This window comes from Melanostigma gelatinosum (genome assembly GCF_949748355.1).
Source record: "Melanostigma gelatinosum genome assembly, chromosome: 7".
In the NCBI taxonomy this organism is placed as follows: Eukaryota; Metazoa; Chordata; class Actinopteri; order Perciformes; family Zoarcidae; genus Melanostigma; species Melanostigma gelatinosum.
Window position 1 is genome coordinate 19,911,174 of NC_136640.1, and position 16,693 is coordinate 19,927,866.

Genomic DNA, 16,693 nt, shown 5'->3' on the forward strand with positions numbered 1-16,693 from the left:
TTGGGGCTTTTCTTTGTTGTATTTCACTGGAGATCTTTGGAAAAACTGTAGAGACTAAATGATTTTTGAATAATAGCCCGAGTGTGTTGTTAGAAATATTACCTTTCTAAAAGTAAGAAAATACAGACAACAACCGTTTAAAAAATATACATCACATTTATTTGTACTGATACCAAGAGTCCGTACAGAGTTGTCTTTGTCTGTCGATGTGTCCGGGCACTGAAGTTAAGAACCTGTTTCCTATCTTCATACATCCAATAGTCAACAAACTGTATCACCAAGCGTTGCTTAATCACTACCAAGAAACAGAGAGTTTGACATAGCTGACACACACCACTGTTTTTTTTTGTTTGTTTTTTTGCTCTAAAGGTAACACAATGTACAAAATGCAAGTCTGGAAAGATTCTTGGTTCCATAAAAAACTTTTTCCACAATGTGTGAATAAGAAAACAATGCACTTATCTCGACTGAGCTTCTGCTGCATTGCTTGTTAGGCAGCCAAGGGGTAAATTGACGCAGATAAGTAATGAAAAGAAACAGGCCGGCTGATCCCTGTATTACTACCACGGCAGCTTTTCGAGGAATTGTTCATGCTCTGTGGAGCCACAGAGCCGTAGGAGCCGTCTGGAAGTGGTTAGACGGCAGTCAATGAGAGGAACACTTGATGTCAAAGTAAACGGTTAAACAAATCTTTCCACGCAATGCACACTACAGTACAGCACTATTGTGACGTCGGAAAGAGCTGTGCAAATCAAACACCCAGCAGGGCCTCAAAAGAAACAGGGAACTGAAATGGATGGAACTCTGGAGAACCGGCAGACTCAACCCCCCTTTGACAGGCCTCGGGCCCTTCGGGACTGGCTAAGGCCAAAGCAAGCAGGCAGTCAGAGGGAATAAGGGAGCTGAAGACTGGTGGCTCCCTCCGCGGAGATGAGGACGGCACTGTGGCCTCACCAGGAAGCTGAAGGCACCAGAAGAACCAGGAGCATTGCTGTCCATGTCAGGCCCGGTGGCGTGCAGTGCACTGAGCGCTGGTTGCTTTTTGCTCGCACACCTAAGAGAAGGAGGAGGGGGGGGGGGGGGGGAGTCAATACGGGCGAAAACAAAGACGCAAAACAGAATACAGGAACTGCAACAAATGTTTAATGCTAAATAACTCCATTGATCTTTTGAATGAATCCGTCTCAAGGAAATGGGAAGAAATGGTGAAAAAAAGAGAAATGGACAGTGAAGGGAAACGAAAACATGGGAGAAAAACAGCAATCCGTTGCCTAATGGCACACGCAGGACTGCAAGCTTTCTGTCCATCCGGTTGCTTAGAAGTTAATTGGCTGTGTAAGAGAAGGAAGGTTTGTGTGGGCGAAGTAATTAAAACAATATTAGCCAAAGAAAACTTGGCTCGCACAACATCTGCGATGACTCAATTAAGGGCAGAACATAAGAGAAAACAGCCTGTGCATAGCGATTGGCTTTCAGAGGTGATGTCAGGGAGCGAGTGGCTGAGAAGGAGGTAGGTAACTAACTAGCTTACCGGAGGAGGTGACCACTCGGACTTGGGAGCTGACCGCTCCCTCTCCCCCTTCGCTGAGGGCGCACACCTCGATGATATAGGTGCCTCCCTCTGGCAGTGACAGCATGGTGGAAGGGTTAATGGTTCTGGTCACCTGGTTGTGGCCTCTGCCCTCCTGTTTGAGTAACACCTGCAGGACATGGGCACAAAGCCACTTTAGGTTTTACAGAGGAGAGTCGAGCTGCAGAGTTCCAGGCCCGGTTCCGTCGTCGAACCCTTTCCTGTCACGAGCACCGAGGCTGAAATGAGTACGTCAGAGACGATCATCAGGATACGATAGCACGCGTTCATTAGTTTGAAATAAGCCACATGACCTCCACCAACAACAACATAAGGTAAACAACACAAACTTCGAATTTTGAGAGAACTCTAACTTTTAAAGTTCGGTAACGTGGCCTCCCAACCTTATGCGTTTGCTGACTATGCTAATGTTGTTAGCAAAGTAACGTGAAATTAGCTAAAATTATTGCATTATGTGGTAATTGTGGTAATGTTAAAGTTAGCTTGCTAGCAAGGTTAGCATAGCTAGCAATTCAATGATGTTAGTACAAGTTATTTGCTGCCTAACGTTACGTTACCTAACTTTATATAACTACTGACTATGTTTATAGTTGTATTGACGTTGTATTGTGTTATTTATGTGTTATTGGTAGAGGTTGTGTGACATGGATGTGATACGATGTGCATTATACGATGTATTAGATGTATGCTAAGTACGCTACTTTAGTCATGATAATCGCGATAAAACACGCATGCGCAATATAGTGGAATACAAACGTATATTGATAAAGAAGCACGATAAACACTTGGTTTTCCACCTTAACACATGTGATAAGGATGTCATTTTCACCAAGGGTGCTGGTGATGGAGATGGGTCCCAGCGCTGGAGGTGCCTGAGCCTGGAGCTCTGGAGCGGAATGCTATTAGGTGTACATGGCATTTAGACTTTGTACTCATAGAGGTACTAAACAAAGTCATTATAACTGCCCTTTATCAGTAACAGAGCAGCAACAATATTTCAGATGTCCAGGAATCCAGAAGTAAAAGTCCTTTATTTTCTCCATAGACAATGATGAGCTGCGGTGGGAGCACTTTCCAGGCTCGGGTGGACATGAAACTCTCCTATTGTAAACAACAGTCCAAAAGGTGAGCAACTTTGTTTGAAAACATTTGGTTCTTTAAAAACAAAAGGTCAAAGTTACAAGACTGTGTGCATGCAAAGGTTAGGAGAGAAGAGTCCACTACGATCACCAAGTTAAAAATGTCCAATCACGGAGAATAATTTAGTTGCGCATGCTGATAAAGGCGAGCTGAACCTAAAGTTTACACTTCAGATTAGCCTTATAATATATTCAGCAGTTTAAATTGACTCACTCTTCGGATATTGGGTCAATGTTGTTATACCAAATTGGCAGTAAAAGCATGCTTTCTCAGAAACAAGGTTGAAATAATAGAAACTCAAAGCCATAACATAAAACTGTAGCATTGTTAAAATATCCAGGAGAACAAATGGAACAACTGGAACTAGCTGCTCCTCCCAATTAGCAAATCTATAGTATTTGCATAAATGTTGACCTCATGTCATGCAGTTGAAGAAACGTGACTTTGAAGAATGATCATTACCATGTACCCGATGACATCCGATTCGTTGTCCTTTGCCCCCACCGGGTCCCAGTTTAAAGACACGTTGTTGCCCTCTTGAATCCACATGAGGTTAGTTGGAGGCTGAGCAGGAGCTGAGAAGAGAATGCAGCGCTCTGGGTGCAAATTCAAACAGACTTTTAACCAAGAGTTTCAACCAACTCGGTCAATTACGACGGTACCCTTTTTACAGGCGGATTTAGAGCGCGCTGCACAGGTAGCCTCTATTCCAGATATAGTGCTACATGATTAGTGTCAGTGCTGTACTCACGGGCTTTCCTGGTGTTGGCTGTGACAGCTGCAGTGGCAGGACCCTGGCCGATGCTATTGAAGCCTTTTACAGTAATGAGATACAGACTGTTGCCCTCTAGTCCTGTCAGGACCATGGACGTTTCGTTTTTCACAGTTCTTTGTTTATTCCCCGACTCCTCCTGCTCCATGTCTTTCCAGTAGCTGACCTGTTAACACGACATCAATGAAAACAACCCAAAAATGTCAGATACTGCATGGAAATGTTCAAGTGTGGATGCACCCCCCCCCCCCCCCCCCCCCCCCCACACACACACACACACAGCGCACACAATTCACAAGCACCTCATATCCTCTTGGTCTCCCCGGGCCAGGATTGGGCGGTTTCCAAGTGACCCGAATTTCCGATGAAGAAATGCTGTGAGCTTTGACATCGGACGCCGCTTCCCTCGGCTCTGCGAAAACAAGTTGAAATGGTGACAACCATAAAGCTGCTGAAAAGCTTTTCCTCTGTACTTTGAAAATCAATGCAGCCAAAACATGAACCCACCGCCCTCCGCGGAGTGGATGATGACAACTTTGCTGAACGGCCCGTCTCCCTTGTTGTTGTACACTCCGACTTTCACTTCAAACGGAGTGAGGGGAGGGAAGGTCTCGTCTCGGTACTTGTACGTCGTGGAGTCCGCTGACGTCACCATCTTCTCCTTCCAGCCTCTGGTTCCGTTGGCGCGAAACGCGACGATGTACCCAAAGCCCTCGCCATTTTGGAACTCCTCGGATACGGGCTGAGAAATAGAGTGGAAAGACGGGAACTGATCATCACAGAGATAAAGTGCACAACCTGTCTCACTGTAGCGGTACCAGCACCGTACAGCTCTGTGACTGAGGGTGCATTACTTTCTCATTGTAAACAGCCTCTTCTGTGCAAGAGGGGTCTCATTAAACAAAACGTGCCTTTTTCCTCTGGTAGTCCCGCAGCTTTTATTTTCCTACCGCTTGACTGTTGCCGTTGTCTGCCAGTGTTAATAAAGATGCAGTCAGTCTTAATAGTAGTAGTAGTAACAAATCATATAAATCATAACTGGCTCAGTTGTCCCCATTATGTGGCGCATTTATCTCTCCATGTCTGACCGGAGGATTAGTTTTTTTGGGACACAGGTTTTTGTGTGTTGGCTTAGCTGTGGTTTTGCTGAAGTGGCGAGACTGGGGGGCTGTCTTCCACAGCTGCTCGGCGCTTAATCAAATCAAATGCCAATTCATTAAGAGAGCTCGGGTTTAATTAAAATATGGGCTGCAGGGTTTTAAATCTAAATTTAATAAATGACAAACACCTGAACACCTGTTTTTTTGGCAACAAAAACTCAGCGAGCTGTAATGTGTTGATTTGCATAGGCTTCAAAGCAAAAGTGCACCCTGAAGGCATTCCCCAAATTAGCCATTTAGTCCACAGAGGGATTGGTGGTGGATGGAGATGTAGTTCAGATTTCATTCAATCAACCGTGAATGCCTAATTACGGAGATGATCAGTGGAAATGAATTAGCTTCCATCAAAGTTATTATCAGAGCTGGCAAGGCTTTTAAAGACGTGCCAAGGAATATAGGTCATTGAAAAAAAAACAGCATCAACAAATTAGCTAGTTAAGTCTAGAAACATTTGGAGGGAAGTGAGATAGTCGCGGGTGAGAGTGGACACGGTGTGAGAGGGCTGATTGAACCGAGGTAAGTCTTGTGGATGTAATTGCCGGGCCTGCCGGGCTCGGTCCCGATGACTGTGGGGGCATCACTAATGATCCTCCCAACGGCTCCCCGAGAGGAAAAAACGAAGAAAAAAAAAAACAGTCTCCCACCGTCGACTCTAATGAGACGGCTGAATGAAGCTGCAGAGACTGTTTAGTCATTCATCCTGCTTAATAACCCTGCCCACCATGGCCGTCCAGGCTCTGACAACTCGCCACAGATGATTGGAGAGGCAGAACTGACGCGCGCTCTCCTGCCTCAGCTGCCAAAAAAAAGGGCCAAGATTCCTGCTCCGTCTCCTTTAATATCCATCGGCATTGATCACTGACGAGGTCCTGATTTATTTCCAAGAGCATTTAGCAGAATGGGGAAGAAATAGGGCAGAGCTCGAACGACCCGAAATGGCAAGTGCCCGAAAGGAGGACACCGCAGCGAAGTGGAGCATCTTATTGATGACTGACCAATTATTACAGACCCCCACAAGGAGCAGAGAGCAAACACAGCATCGTTTAAAAAGTACTTCAATCTTTTGTAATATTGTACACTCTGTACTGCAGAGGTGATTGGATCTGACCTGTGTGAATAAAAACAGACGAGCGGCCTCGATGACGCTGACGCGTTATGAGGGCCTTGTTGAAGAAAGAAAATTGCTCCAATCATGGTGGTTACTGAAACTGAGAAGCTGCAGCAATGCATTTCCTTGAGTCTCATCAAGATGCTCCTTAAGAAAGAAACTCTCTCTTTTTATAATTATACTCAAGTTGATGCATGGCTTGAAAGGACTCGTTGTTAAACTTGTACATCCAACCAATCATGGTTTTATTGGACTTAAAGTATCTCCTGGTTTTTCTGTCAACACGGGGTCCACTTATTGTTAAGGAGGTCGTCGTTGTGTTGTACAAGCTCCTCTCATGACACTCTTTATACAGTATAATTCTCATTTATAAACAGGCAATGGTCTACCGCCAAACACCATCCCATCTGGAGTGGACATTATCCCCCATAATGTGCCACGGAGGGGCACTTCTCCTCATGTGAAGGTTATCTTCCCAGTGGCAGTTGGGCTCCCATACTTAATAACTACAAGAATAACTGTCAGTTGCTTCCACATCTGTTCACCGTTCCCCTGTTAATATATCCTTCGACTGATCTCAATTGCAAATTCTCGCCATTGCTCACAGTAATTCTGCACACGCGGCGCCTCGGACGGGGCCAAGCTGTCCGCTGATATCCTCTTTGCTTGGCGCTGAGAGTTATTACGTATTTTATTTGCACAACCCTCGTCAAGGTTTATATTACAAACACATCTTCACAAACCTTGGGAACGACTCCGAGATTCAAGGTTAATCATCATTGTGCCGCTCTGGTGGGACTCAAATTTAAAATTCACGACGTCTTAATCACCGGGCCGGCTTATGCGGCGGCTCTGTGTCATACACAGGCCCGGCTGGCCTTCTTTGAGCGTTGTCAGCAAATTCCGCCCGCCGTGACCAAGTTTGCCCTCAAACTCTGAGACCCTGTGTGGTTAAACACATTTCACAACAGAATAAAGAGGGACTCTGTTTAAAATCTGATGAGCTGTGATCCTGGGGTTGTGTACTGTCATGACGATCTCTCTTGGACACAAGCTCTTCAAATCAGGAGAGCCAATGAGAGACAAGAGCTGGAAATACGTCTCTAAAAACATCCATATTTAGTCATTATTTCAAGTCAATCTGAGGTTTGTCTTCAATGAATAACATATTGTCTTTGTTTGAATAGGCTCTGGTGCTTGCATTGTATTCTTTGCTGCTGCCAGTTCTTTATTTCCCTTGGGACAGTTACATCTTTATCTCATAAAAGTGTTTTCTCTTTACAATAACCACTTCAGCCTCTGATCTTGAGGAGAAGCATCCTGCCCGAGTGGAGTAAAGCACTTTCCCGTCTGGTTTGTCCCTCGTTGGAACAGTTGACGCCTTTTCTTCCAGGTTCAATGTGCTCAAACCCTCGAATGTGTGGAAGCGAGTGACAGATAATCATGTAGAATACTGGAGCAGATGGGTCTACCGAGTCCTCCCTTTCCTGTCCTGATGCTGGGCGCTCACCTGGGCCCCCTTGTGTTATAGCACTGGATATAATGTGCATGTCTCTCGCCGTATTCAGAGTTCAGAGCATCCCGTGAGCAATTCCGTACAGTATACGTCGGTTGTACGCGTTTCTTTGATGCAGGCAAGAAAAAAAACTTTCGAGATGAGATGATTAGGTCAAATATAAATGAGAAAAAGAACACGATCAATATCTATTTGGAAAATGTATGTAAACAACTTGTCAGCCCCAAAAAATGCAATTTGAATTCAATGACATTCCTTCTGAATTTGAAGCTTCAACTCTTCTCGCCAATCGAAATAGATTGCCAACCTCCCGTGCTCCACTTAAATGCTCCAGCAAATCCCTCGATACGCCCGTCCTCCTACCTTTAAGAACATCTCCAGACTCGTCTCATCATTCTCTCACTTGAGGGTCTGAAACTTTCCTCCATGTTTTAATTAGATCCCACTTTGACGGTAGAGGGAATAGGACTGCGTGCAGCACACACGGAGGGGAAACTGCACCTACTCGTCATACCTCACCTCAAGTGAAAGCTACCGACTGTAAACTGATGCAATCATCTGTATATCTTCAAGTCATTAAACCGTTTCCTTCAAGCTTTGGAGCCACGAGGACTTGCGTCGTCCATCAACCGTGCTTTATCCCCCTTAATAATGTCTGACAGGTATTCCCAGGCAACAGAAAGTGAAGGTTTTTAATGAATGGAACATGCAGTAACAACCTCGACATGATTATGAAGTCACATTCACATGTAGGATTTATTACTTAGTGACAGTTTAATCCCTAAGGGAACATTTCAGCACCGATGCTTAAAGGGACCCTTGTTTCAGCGGGCTTGTTGTCACTCATTCATGAATATATTAATAACAACCTGCAGGTTCAGAAATGTTCTTATAGCGGCGGCTCGGTGATGCATAACGTACACATTTATTATCACTTTTATTTTTTTTGTTGAGTAAAACTCAAGTTAAATGATGAATATTTACATCACATGGGTTTCTTCCCACATTTAATCTTGTAAAAATCCCTCAAAATAATCGCTCCTGAGCTTTTATTCACGGGTTTTCAACACCGCAGGCCCTGCTCTTTTTCAGAGAGTCGCACTTCGGAAAAGGTTGAAAAACACTGGCTTACAGGATCAACATGTTCATTTACTAGAAAGTCAACTGGAAAATCTGTATTTGTTATGTTCTGTATATCGCTCAACGTCAGCATGCCTATTATCATCCTCATTGTGATGCTGAAGATTAGCGTAAAGCTGCTTTAAAGGTGGCTGACTTGATTTGCTGCAGATAACAGGGACTGTGAACCACACAGCACAAGGTGTTTGTGTTGAGCCTTTAGGTTAAAGGAATACTTCACACGTAAAATTACCATTTTGTATGTCAATTACTCAGCCTGTGTTACCTTGAATTCATGAAGAAAACTGTTTTCAAAAAACAAGAGAAAAGTCTTGATGGATTGAAGTAAAGGGGGCCTAAGTATGATTTATGTGACTTATGCCTTTTTCCATGAAATACTCCGGAATTTTTTTTTCCCAAACTTTGTCCCATATTTACGCACCAGAAATAAAAAAAACAACTATATTTTTCTGACATAAAGTTCTTCCACTTCCGACATATCATTGGCAGTTTGTTAGTTATGAGCTACTGATCCTTGAGCGTCTCCCCTGAGAACGAACATCTTTAGATCGCGTTACCACATTTCTGTTTACATAATGCAACATATTGACATTCAAGACAGGTTTATTATAAGCAAGCATCTTTAGCGCTCAGAATGTTGATCTGATCTATTGACTGGGGGAGAAATCGATTTTTTCTTTTGCATTTCTATTCGACTACTGAACGGTTAAGTTTCACATTCAGCCTTCAAATTCAGCTTGAAACTTTAGTGAACTCTTCTTAATAATTATCATTGTGGTATAATTAATGCGTGACCTGTGGCAGTTTCTGAATCATCATTCTTTATAAAGCGAGAGGATTTTCAGAGGGGCAAGCATCTTGAATTTCAAGGAGCTTAAATCCTTCTGTAGAGATCCTCATATCATATCCTCACTGAGGAGTTTTAGAAAACACCACACAGTGTGAATGTCATGCTGTTGACATTCCTCGAAACAACAGGAAGCTGCAAAGATTATTTTTAAGTGACAGTAGACTAAAATAAAAGCTTCCATTAACTCCTGCGTATTCGACAAGCATTGGAGTTTGCTGAACTTGGACAGCAGGCCCGCTGTGACATTTGCGGGTTTTTTTCATAATGTCGTCACGTTTGTGCTGCAGAAGCAGTTTGGCAGAGGACCCTACCTCCCACGAGATAACCAGTTCGTGCCTGCGGCCGTTCCCTCCGCTGACGTTCGACGGTGCCACTGACGGGACTGTGTGAAGCAGAAAAGGTTAACAATGCATCACTGAACACACACTGCGAACACACTTGTTTTTGACAGAAAGAAAAGATGAAAATAAAGGAAAACAAAGATGTGCTTTAAGGCTCAATCATCAATTCATGACCACATCAATTTGAGCTCAACTTGGGTTTTATTAATTGCTAGGTTTGTCATCGGGATGCATTTTGTGATACAGATCATGAATACAACAAGACACTGTTTTAATGATGTTTTTAAAAACATCGCTGCAGTAAACAAACCTTTTACAGCATTAGAAAAACATTCAAAACTCAATCCTTTGATGTTCGCGCCGGCATTCAAACACCTGTCGATCAAGTTGAGAGTGAGAGTCGGGTTTCCGTGCCGCGTTTTGAATTTTGCAACTCTTTTATTTTTCCCCATCTTTGAATCACGGATTATAACTTTACGGATGAATTACCGCAACCGTGTGCAGATGCAGTAATTAGTCTGTTAATTCCGCTGAAGCGATAGGACAGATTAAATAAGCCACTTCCAAATGACCACTGACCTTTGTAATTATTGTAATTATTACGTTTCAAAGACGGGAAGGAGCAGTTATTGAAGCGGCACGCCTGATGCAGACCGGCTCTGTCTATTGCTGCTCACCGTAAATAGTGTATTCTGCTGTGTCTTTGCCTCGGGGCATTAAAGGACAGGCTGCTTCAGAGGAAAAACCACGCTTGTTGAAATTCATGCAAGCAGCTTATTTTCAACCCTTTTGCCCAATTAAAATGGAGTATATTAACAATGGGAATCTAGCGTGGTCATGAGGTGGCATGTGGGGGTACCGTAGGCTCTGCAGCCACAATAAATCATCAGCACTCAGTATATTCTATACGTTTATGGACTCTAAGTGTCACTAGAATGTAGTGCATATTGACGGCGTGGCGGATTTACCTGCTTCTTTCGTCCTAACGCCTCTGGACGGTGCACTGGGGTCCCCGGTCCCGATCGCATTGCTGGCCACCACCCTGAACTCGTATTCCACCCAGGGGTTGAGCTCCACAGCCATGGCTGACTCCATGTCCCCCGTCACTGGCTCTGGGTCTGCAGACAGGAGGGTGGCTTATGTATTTATTTAAATCGGGACGAGGAACACTCGCACACTTTTGTTCCCAGTATTTAAAGGGCGTGGGACACGCTGCCTTGAGTGCAAACACAAAGCTTTAAGGGTGTTTGAGAGATCCATGCTGAGTGAAGAGTGGAGCAGGACAGTGATGTTCAACACACAGGCGATGAAATCAGGGAGGTTTTTGTTTTTTAACATTCGAAAGTTCTGTGCTGTTACCTGACCTCAATCAACCAACTGAGCACCAACACAGGCAATGGGAAGAAGGCTGGCAGAGCCTCACTCTGCTGATGTCTGTGGGCTTTGGGCCTACAGGCAGTCTTTAACTACAGAGGATTATATACGATTAAATGTGATGACTTTGTGTGATGACTTAAAGACCACGTCAACATGTCCAATTACTTTCTGTTCCCCAAAATTGGGGGTAATTGCCACAATCACATTTGTGTGTAAAAGCAGCGAGTCGCCACTTTACCCCAAAGCCCTTGTTGTATTTTAAATCAGTGTGCTCCAGTACAGAGCCAGAAGAGCAACACAACCACACTATAGTCTCCGTTCCCTCCAGGTTCCCTGTGACTCAGCATATTGTTTCACCAGGTTCACGTGGTGACGATACACAATTTACTTGAGGCACATGATGATGTCTGAAGAAGAGCTTACTCGCGGCTTTAGAGCACATCAGGTCGTGTAACTCCTTACAAAGAGGGAAGCGGATTCCAACCAATTCTCACAGTATCCACAGAGGACTTAGAGAGCGATGGAATTACAAATCGCATCCCGAGTGAGGGAAAAAAAACAACAACAAAAAAACGTCGAGATTTATGAATGTGTTTTTGAAAAGAAATCACAAGCAGGTAACACGACTAATCTAGCTTCTTCAGCGCTGCCACAATCAAGCTTCGTCAATATTGATCCCGCAACAACAAACACGACGTAGACCGAGAGCGTGTCCGTGTCACAGGCGAACCGGAGGTCTCGCTGTGCTGACAAAGGCAACTCTCGGGGAGGCCGAGGAGCTCGCGCTCTTATCATGGCAAGCAGCTCACGGATGAGACCGCTCTGTTCGAGCGGAGCCGCTCTTCAAACACGAGCTGATAACTCTGTTGGCGAGGAGCGGGAGCTTAAAAGCCCCGGCCTCCCCCCCTCTCTTTCAAGTTCAGCACTGACGATACATCACAGAGTCCTAATTGTGCTTTATCAAATTAAATGTGGTTGAACAGACATGATGTGAGGAGTGTATACAAAATGTGATTTATGTATCTGTGGGGATGAATCATTACGGCACCTTAAACTCTGCTATTATTATCACGCAGCATATTAAGATGGATGACACACAATGCTTAGCGAGCCTTCATCCTTTAAATGCTAAGTGATAGTAATTGATGGTTTTTCTTGTCAAGGTACAGGAAAAAAAAAAGCAGCTAATTCAGTTTTTGAGGCAGTGGCAGTGCGTCTATGCTAAATGAACATGGATAGGTCCTCTAATTCAAGCCCAAAAGGTTAATTTCCCACTAACCGCTGATTTGACACTGAAGCAAATTCAAAGCAATGACATTTGATGTGGGCCCAAATTGCTTTTTGCAAAGCTCCTCTGAACAACAGCCAAGTTCAAACATAAAACGACAGCTCGGAAGAGAGCTGCATTTCAACTTCTTATACAGGCATGTGAGGGAAAATGGAAACTCTGTTGGATTTTAGATTGTTGTTGAAAAGCTCTGCGGCAAACGCAAGTTCATGACACTTACATGTGTTTGTTCAGCAAGATAATCTTCAAATGAACGCCACTTTTATGAAGTGTTGAAGCAATCGGAAGAAGTAAAAAGCTAACATTTGGCGATAACCAAACCACACCAACGGTCACATGACTTCACATCATCATAACTTAGCGAAAGGCAGACTGGAGTTTGACAAGATGACGTTTTGTCGTCTCATTCAGCTGCTTTTTGTAAGACACGTAACAGCTTCAGGTTATTCACTGACATATTTCATGTCGTAAAAGAAAACATTTAAATCTCTTACGCTCGTGTTGAACACAGACCTTATTTCACACATCTAACAAAAAAAACCCATTCAAAAAAATACAAACATTGACTTTGAGACGAGAGAGCCTGAAGTGTAAAAATGCTGACTCGTTTCTAGATTTAAAAGTCTGATTGTCTTAATATATAAAAGTACCTTTCCGCAAGAATGTGTAGTTATATCTCCTGACAACAGTAACCGTGCTCTTGTTGGGCTGATTCACCATCTCCGTGCTTGACTTTGGGCAGGATTAAGGCCTTTGTATACGGCCCCACATTAACCTCACAGATCTAGAGGCTGCAATTCGCTCCTTATTGATTACCTGTTTTGACAATTTGCCAGCCTAATGAAAATGGGCTGCGGGCCTGTAAATTATAGGTGCTGATAGGGCTGTGGTTGTCCAGGCCACGGGTCCAGGACAGGGTGGCGGTGGTGTCCGTGATCTCCTCCACTATCACCACTCCAGGGGGTCCAGGGGGACCTGGTGGAAACAGAGTTAGGACACAGATCAGATTACAGGTTGTAACGGCTGAACCACCACTGCTTCAGAAAAAGCTATCTCTGTTGCTGTTGTAAGATGGCCCATATTGTGATGTCTTAGTCACTGTGCATTGATGCCATTCGATACTCTAATGGATGCTACCAAGCAAGCATTTAAGGAAGATGTGCAGCTGTGTGCATACAGTGACAACATCAATTCTCTGCTGTAATCGTTGCACAAACAAACAGCAGACATACTAAACTGAACCAGGCTGCCGAGCATCTCCTGCTGACTAAGGGATATCCAAACATTCTCTTTTTTAGGGGGGGTTTCGGGGGCAGTTTACCAGTTGTGCTGGGCATGGCTGTGTTGTAGACCTTCCCGTGTTCTAATACAGCTGAACATATGTTTACCTCAGTCTTCAGAAGTAAATGTAATCGGCAGGAGCAGCAAACGTCGAAGGACTCTACGGGGAACAGCTGTAAATGAAAAGCTGGCAGGTGGTGCGCTCAATGAAAACCAATGTACTGTGTCCCCAAAAAGTGCCCATTAGAAGGTGGCACTGAAAGGTGCATTTGCATTTTGGGACATTAAGATGCATATTGTGTCACTGTAGGTACAGCACACTCTTTATAGTGTGCCCAACACATGGCATACGTCCTCCCCTCAGAGCTTACCGTACAGGAAAATGGCAATCATTAAATCCCATGCTGGAGATGGGCTGAATGGTGGAAGTTAATGACACAATTTATATCAATTTTGTGATGAAGATATATTAAATTATTTGAAGAAATTACATAAAATGATTCATAAACGTTTTCAGAATTTTTGTAAAAGAAACAAACAATATTCATTTGAATGATCACAGAACCCTTCTATATTCAATCATGAAACAATACAGAAAGTCCTTTTATGTCACCTCAAATGAAACGATATGAGAAGTAAGAAGTAAGTAAGCCTTAAAACACGGCCAGGAGCTGTGTGGACAATAATCGTTACATTACTTTATCAGCAACAAGTGGAAACAGCCACAGAATCTGATTACTAGACATTTCAGCCAATCTGTTTTACAGCACATATTAAAGCTGTCCATGCAGACAGACCGTCTGTCCGGCCAAACTCACAGTGGCCATAAAAGAATTAGTCAAGGGCAATAATGTGGAAATAGTCATTGTGCAACTGATCCTTCGCTGAGCCTCGCCCTGTGCTGCTACTCCGTCGTGATGTCACTGTCACTAACCGCACTCAACGAAGAAATCGTAGCGGATTTTTGGAAAAACCAGCCGGAACATGAACAAAATCTGAAACGATTGCATGAGAGTCTATGGAACACAGCCATATATTTGTCGGAGCCTGGTCGGAGGTGGCAAATGCTGCGCTATGATTGGCCAGCCTGCGTTAGAGGGCGGGACTTAGTAAAGGGTCAGTTGTGCATTTCTAATGTCTGATTAAATTTACTTCCCAAAGCTTCTGCTGACAACAAATATGAGCCAATTTCCTAGATTCACATTGAACATTATTTCGCAGTAGTGCCTGTCATCATGTCCATTTCTACTGAACTAAACATGCCAAGAATAATTCTGTCTGAGAAACGCATTTTGTTTCGGGGTCGTGGCTCAGTTCACAGGGGGGGGGAAGTGAGTCACTGCCTCCACTAAAGAGTGCACGAGAGACGTCACAGAGCACTGACAGTGATGACAAGCTCACCTCGAACAAGGAGTTCGGCCTCCGTGAACACAGCGTCAGCACTGGTCTGGGCCCGGCACCCGTACCTCCCAGCATGCTTCAACAAAATGCTCCGAATCATCAGATCCACAGTTGAAGACTGCTGCAATTGGGAATGAAAAGGATAAAAAAAAGTTAGGTATTCGGCAGGCCTAAATGCACTTGACACGAAGAGTGTGATTCCTTTACATCTTGTCGAGGCTCATGCGGCTTGAGAGATTCCTGTTTAATTCAGGTGCTTGCTTGCTGCTACATTCTTCAGCTACCCGTATTTCCTCTCTCTGTTGAAATGAGAAACGCCGGAGGCAAGTCTGGGAATAATTCAAGGTCCACAGGCTGCTGTTTAGCACGAAACCTGATTAAAATTACAAACCATGCATCAGCCAGGAATCTGTTGTGCCTGTAACGGATTGTCACTGCAAATACTTTCCCTCCCGAGCATGGGTAGTAGCAGAGGACACATCAGGGCAGATGTTGATAAAGGAATAGTGACACGAACAGGACTCCCTACTCTCTTGCACATTTGTTTTCAACTTCATTTCACGGTTTGGTTAATGATTTTGTTTCTGCATTATGGAGAGGGTAAATTAAACCAAATGAAGCCTGATGAAACTTACTTGACATTGACTTCTTATGTTTTGAAAGGATGCTTCTGAAAAGGGACGTTCAGCTTAGTTTAACACGTAATTGTTTGTGTGTACAAGAGACATTTAGCATAACAATGTTACCGTGTAGTAAGAGTTTTTTCTCTCGGGGGAAGGTCAAAATGAAAAGGTTAACAATGTAACCGTGATGTTTTCGGAAGGCAAAGGTTAAGCGCCTCTTTGTTTGCGTAGCTTTTGTTTTTCGCTGGGAGCATTTATACGACATCTTCCTCAGAGGATCCTTGACCGTGTCTCCCTCGACCTATTCTAGGTGACGAGAATCAAACCGACAGACAAACCAACAGAAACAACGGGTACAGCTCAGGAGGGGCGGGTGGGGAATGGATTTGCACCCATGTCTTTACAAAGCCATCACTTGATAAGCAAGATGACAAAGCAATAATGTACATTAACAGAAATATTGAACACATTGAAGTTTCAAGTTTTGTATGATTTTCTGATGTCATGAGTATTGCTTCCTCAAAAATCATAAAGATGCAAATCCACAGGTGCAATCCAAAACAACAGACTAGAATCTGATGTACATGATTCAATGCAGCTCTTTGATGATTTGCACAGATAACAAGAGCAATAGGTAATTCACATCATTACACAAAAGGCTCAAATGGGAACAAGTAAATAATTTGGACTTGAATAGGTCAATGGGTTAACCAACAACCACCTGTCTACACTTAGCAGGGAAACATGTACACAGACAGACAGACAGATAGAGAGACAGGCTGATAGAAAGAAGAATAGATAACCATAACCAATATGACGATTTTATTCCTCGTCTTCTGCTCTTACTCTGGCTCTTACTGTTTGGATGTATTCAAAATGGCCGCCGTCCTGTTGGAAGTTGATGGGCTTCTGGTTGAAGAACCACTGGAAGGCCACATCCAGCGACGTGTCATGTGCGGCCTTGCAGCTCAGCACCACGCTCTCCCCCACGGTCACTTCCACTCTGCCCGGGCTGAGCTCCACACGCATGGCCTCTGGAAGCACAAAGCTGCTACACTGTCACCTCAGGCTAACCAAAAGCTAGCGTCAAGCCGCTGCATTCCAC

General features: G+C 43.9%; 1 protein-coding gene across 2 annotated transcripts in view; it reads right to left on the reverse strand.

Moving 5' to 3' along the window:
- Positions 1–219: 219 nt before the first annotated feature.
- The window catches only part of cntn5 (contactin 5), a 99,077-nt gene continuing 82,603 nt past the window's right edge, over positions 220–16,693 (reverse strand). Inside the window, exons 14-24 of one of the 2 annotated variants that reach the window (XM_079272616.1) lie at positions 16,447–16,622; positions 14,966–15,086; positions 13,100–13,258; positions 10,587–10,736; positions 9,589–9,659; positions 4,011–4,245; positions 3,806–3,915; positions 3,483–3,669; positions 3,194–3,306; positions 1,532–1,700; positions 220–1,054 (exon numbers count right to left, since the gene is read on the reverse strand). In XM_079272616.1, the coding sequence (XP_079128742.1) occupies positions 951–1,054; positions 1,532–1,700; positions 3,194–3,306; positions 3,483–3,669; positions 3,806–3,915; positions 4,011–4,245; positions 9,589–9,659; positions 10,587–10,736; positions 13,100–13,258; positions 14,966–15,086; positions 16,447–16,622 (1,595 nt within the window). In that variant the 3' untranslated portion in view covers positions 220–950. Of the gene's footprint in view, positions 1,055–1,531; positions 1,701–3,193; positions 3,307–3,482; positions 3,670–3,805; positions 3,916–4,010; positions 4,246–9,588; positions 9,660–10,586; positions 10,737–13,099; positions 13,259–14,965; positions 15,087–16,434; positions 16,623–16,693 lie in introns of both variants that reach the window. The other variant, XM_079272615.1, reaches the window with a different exon arrangement.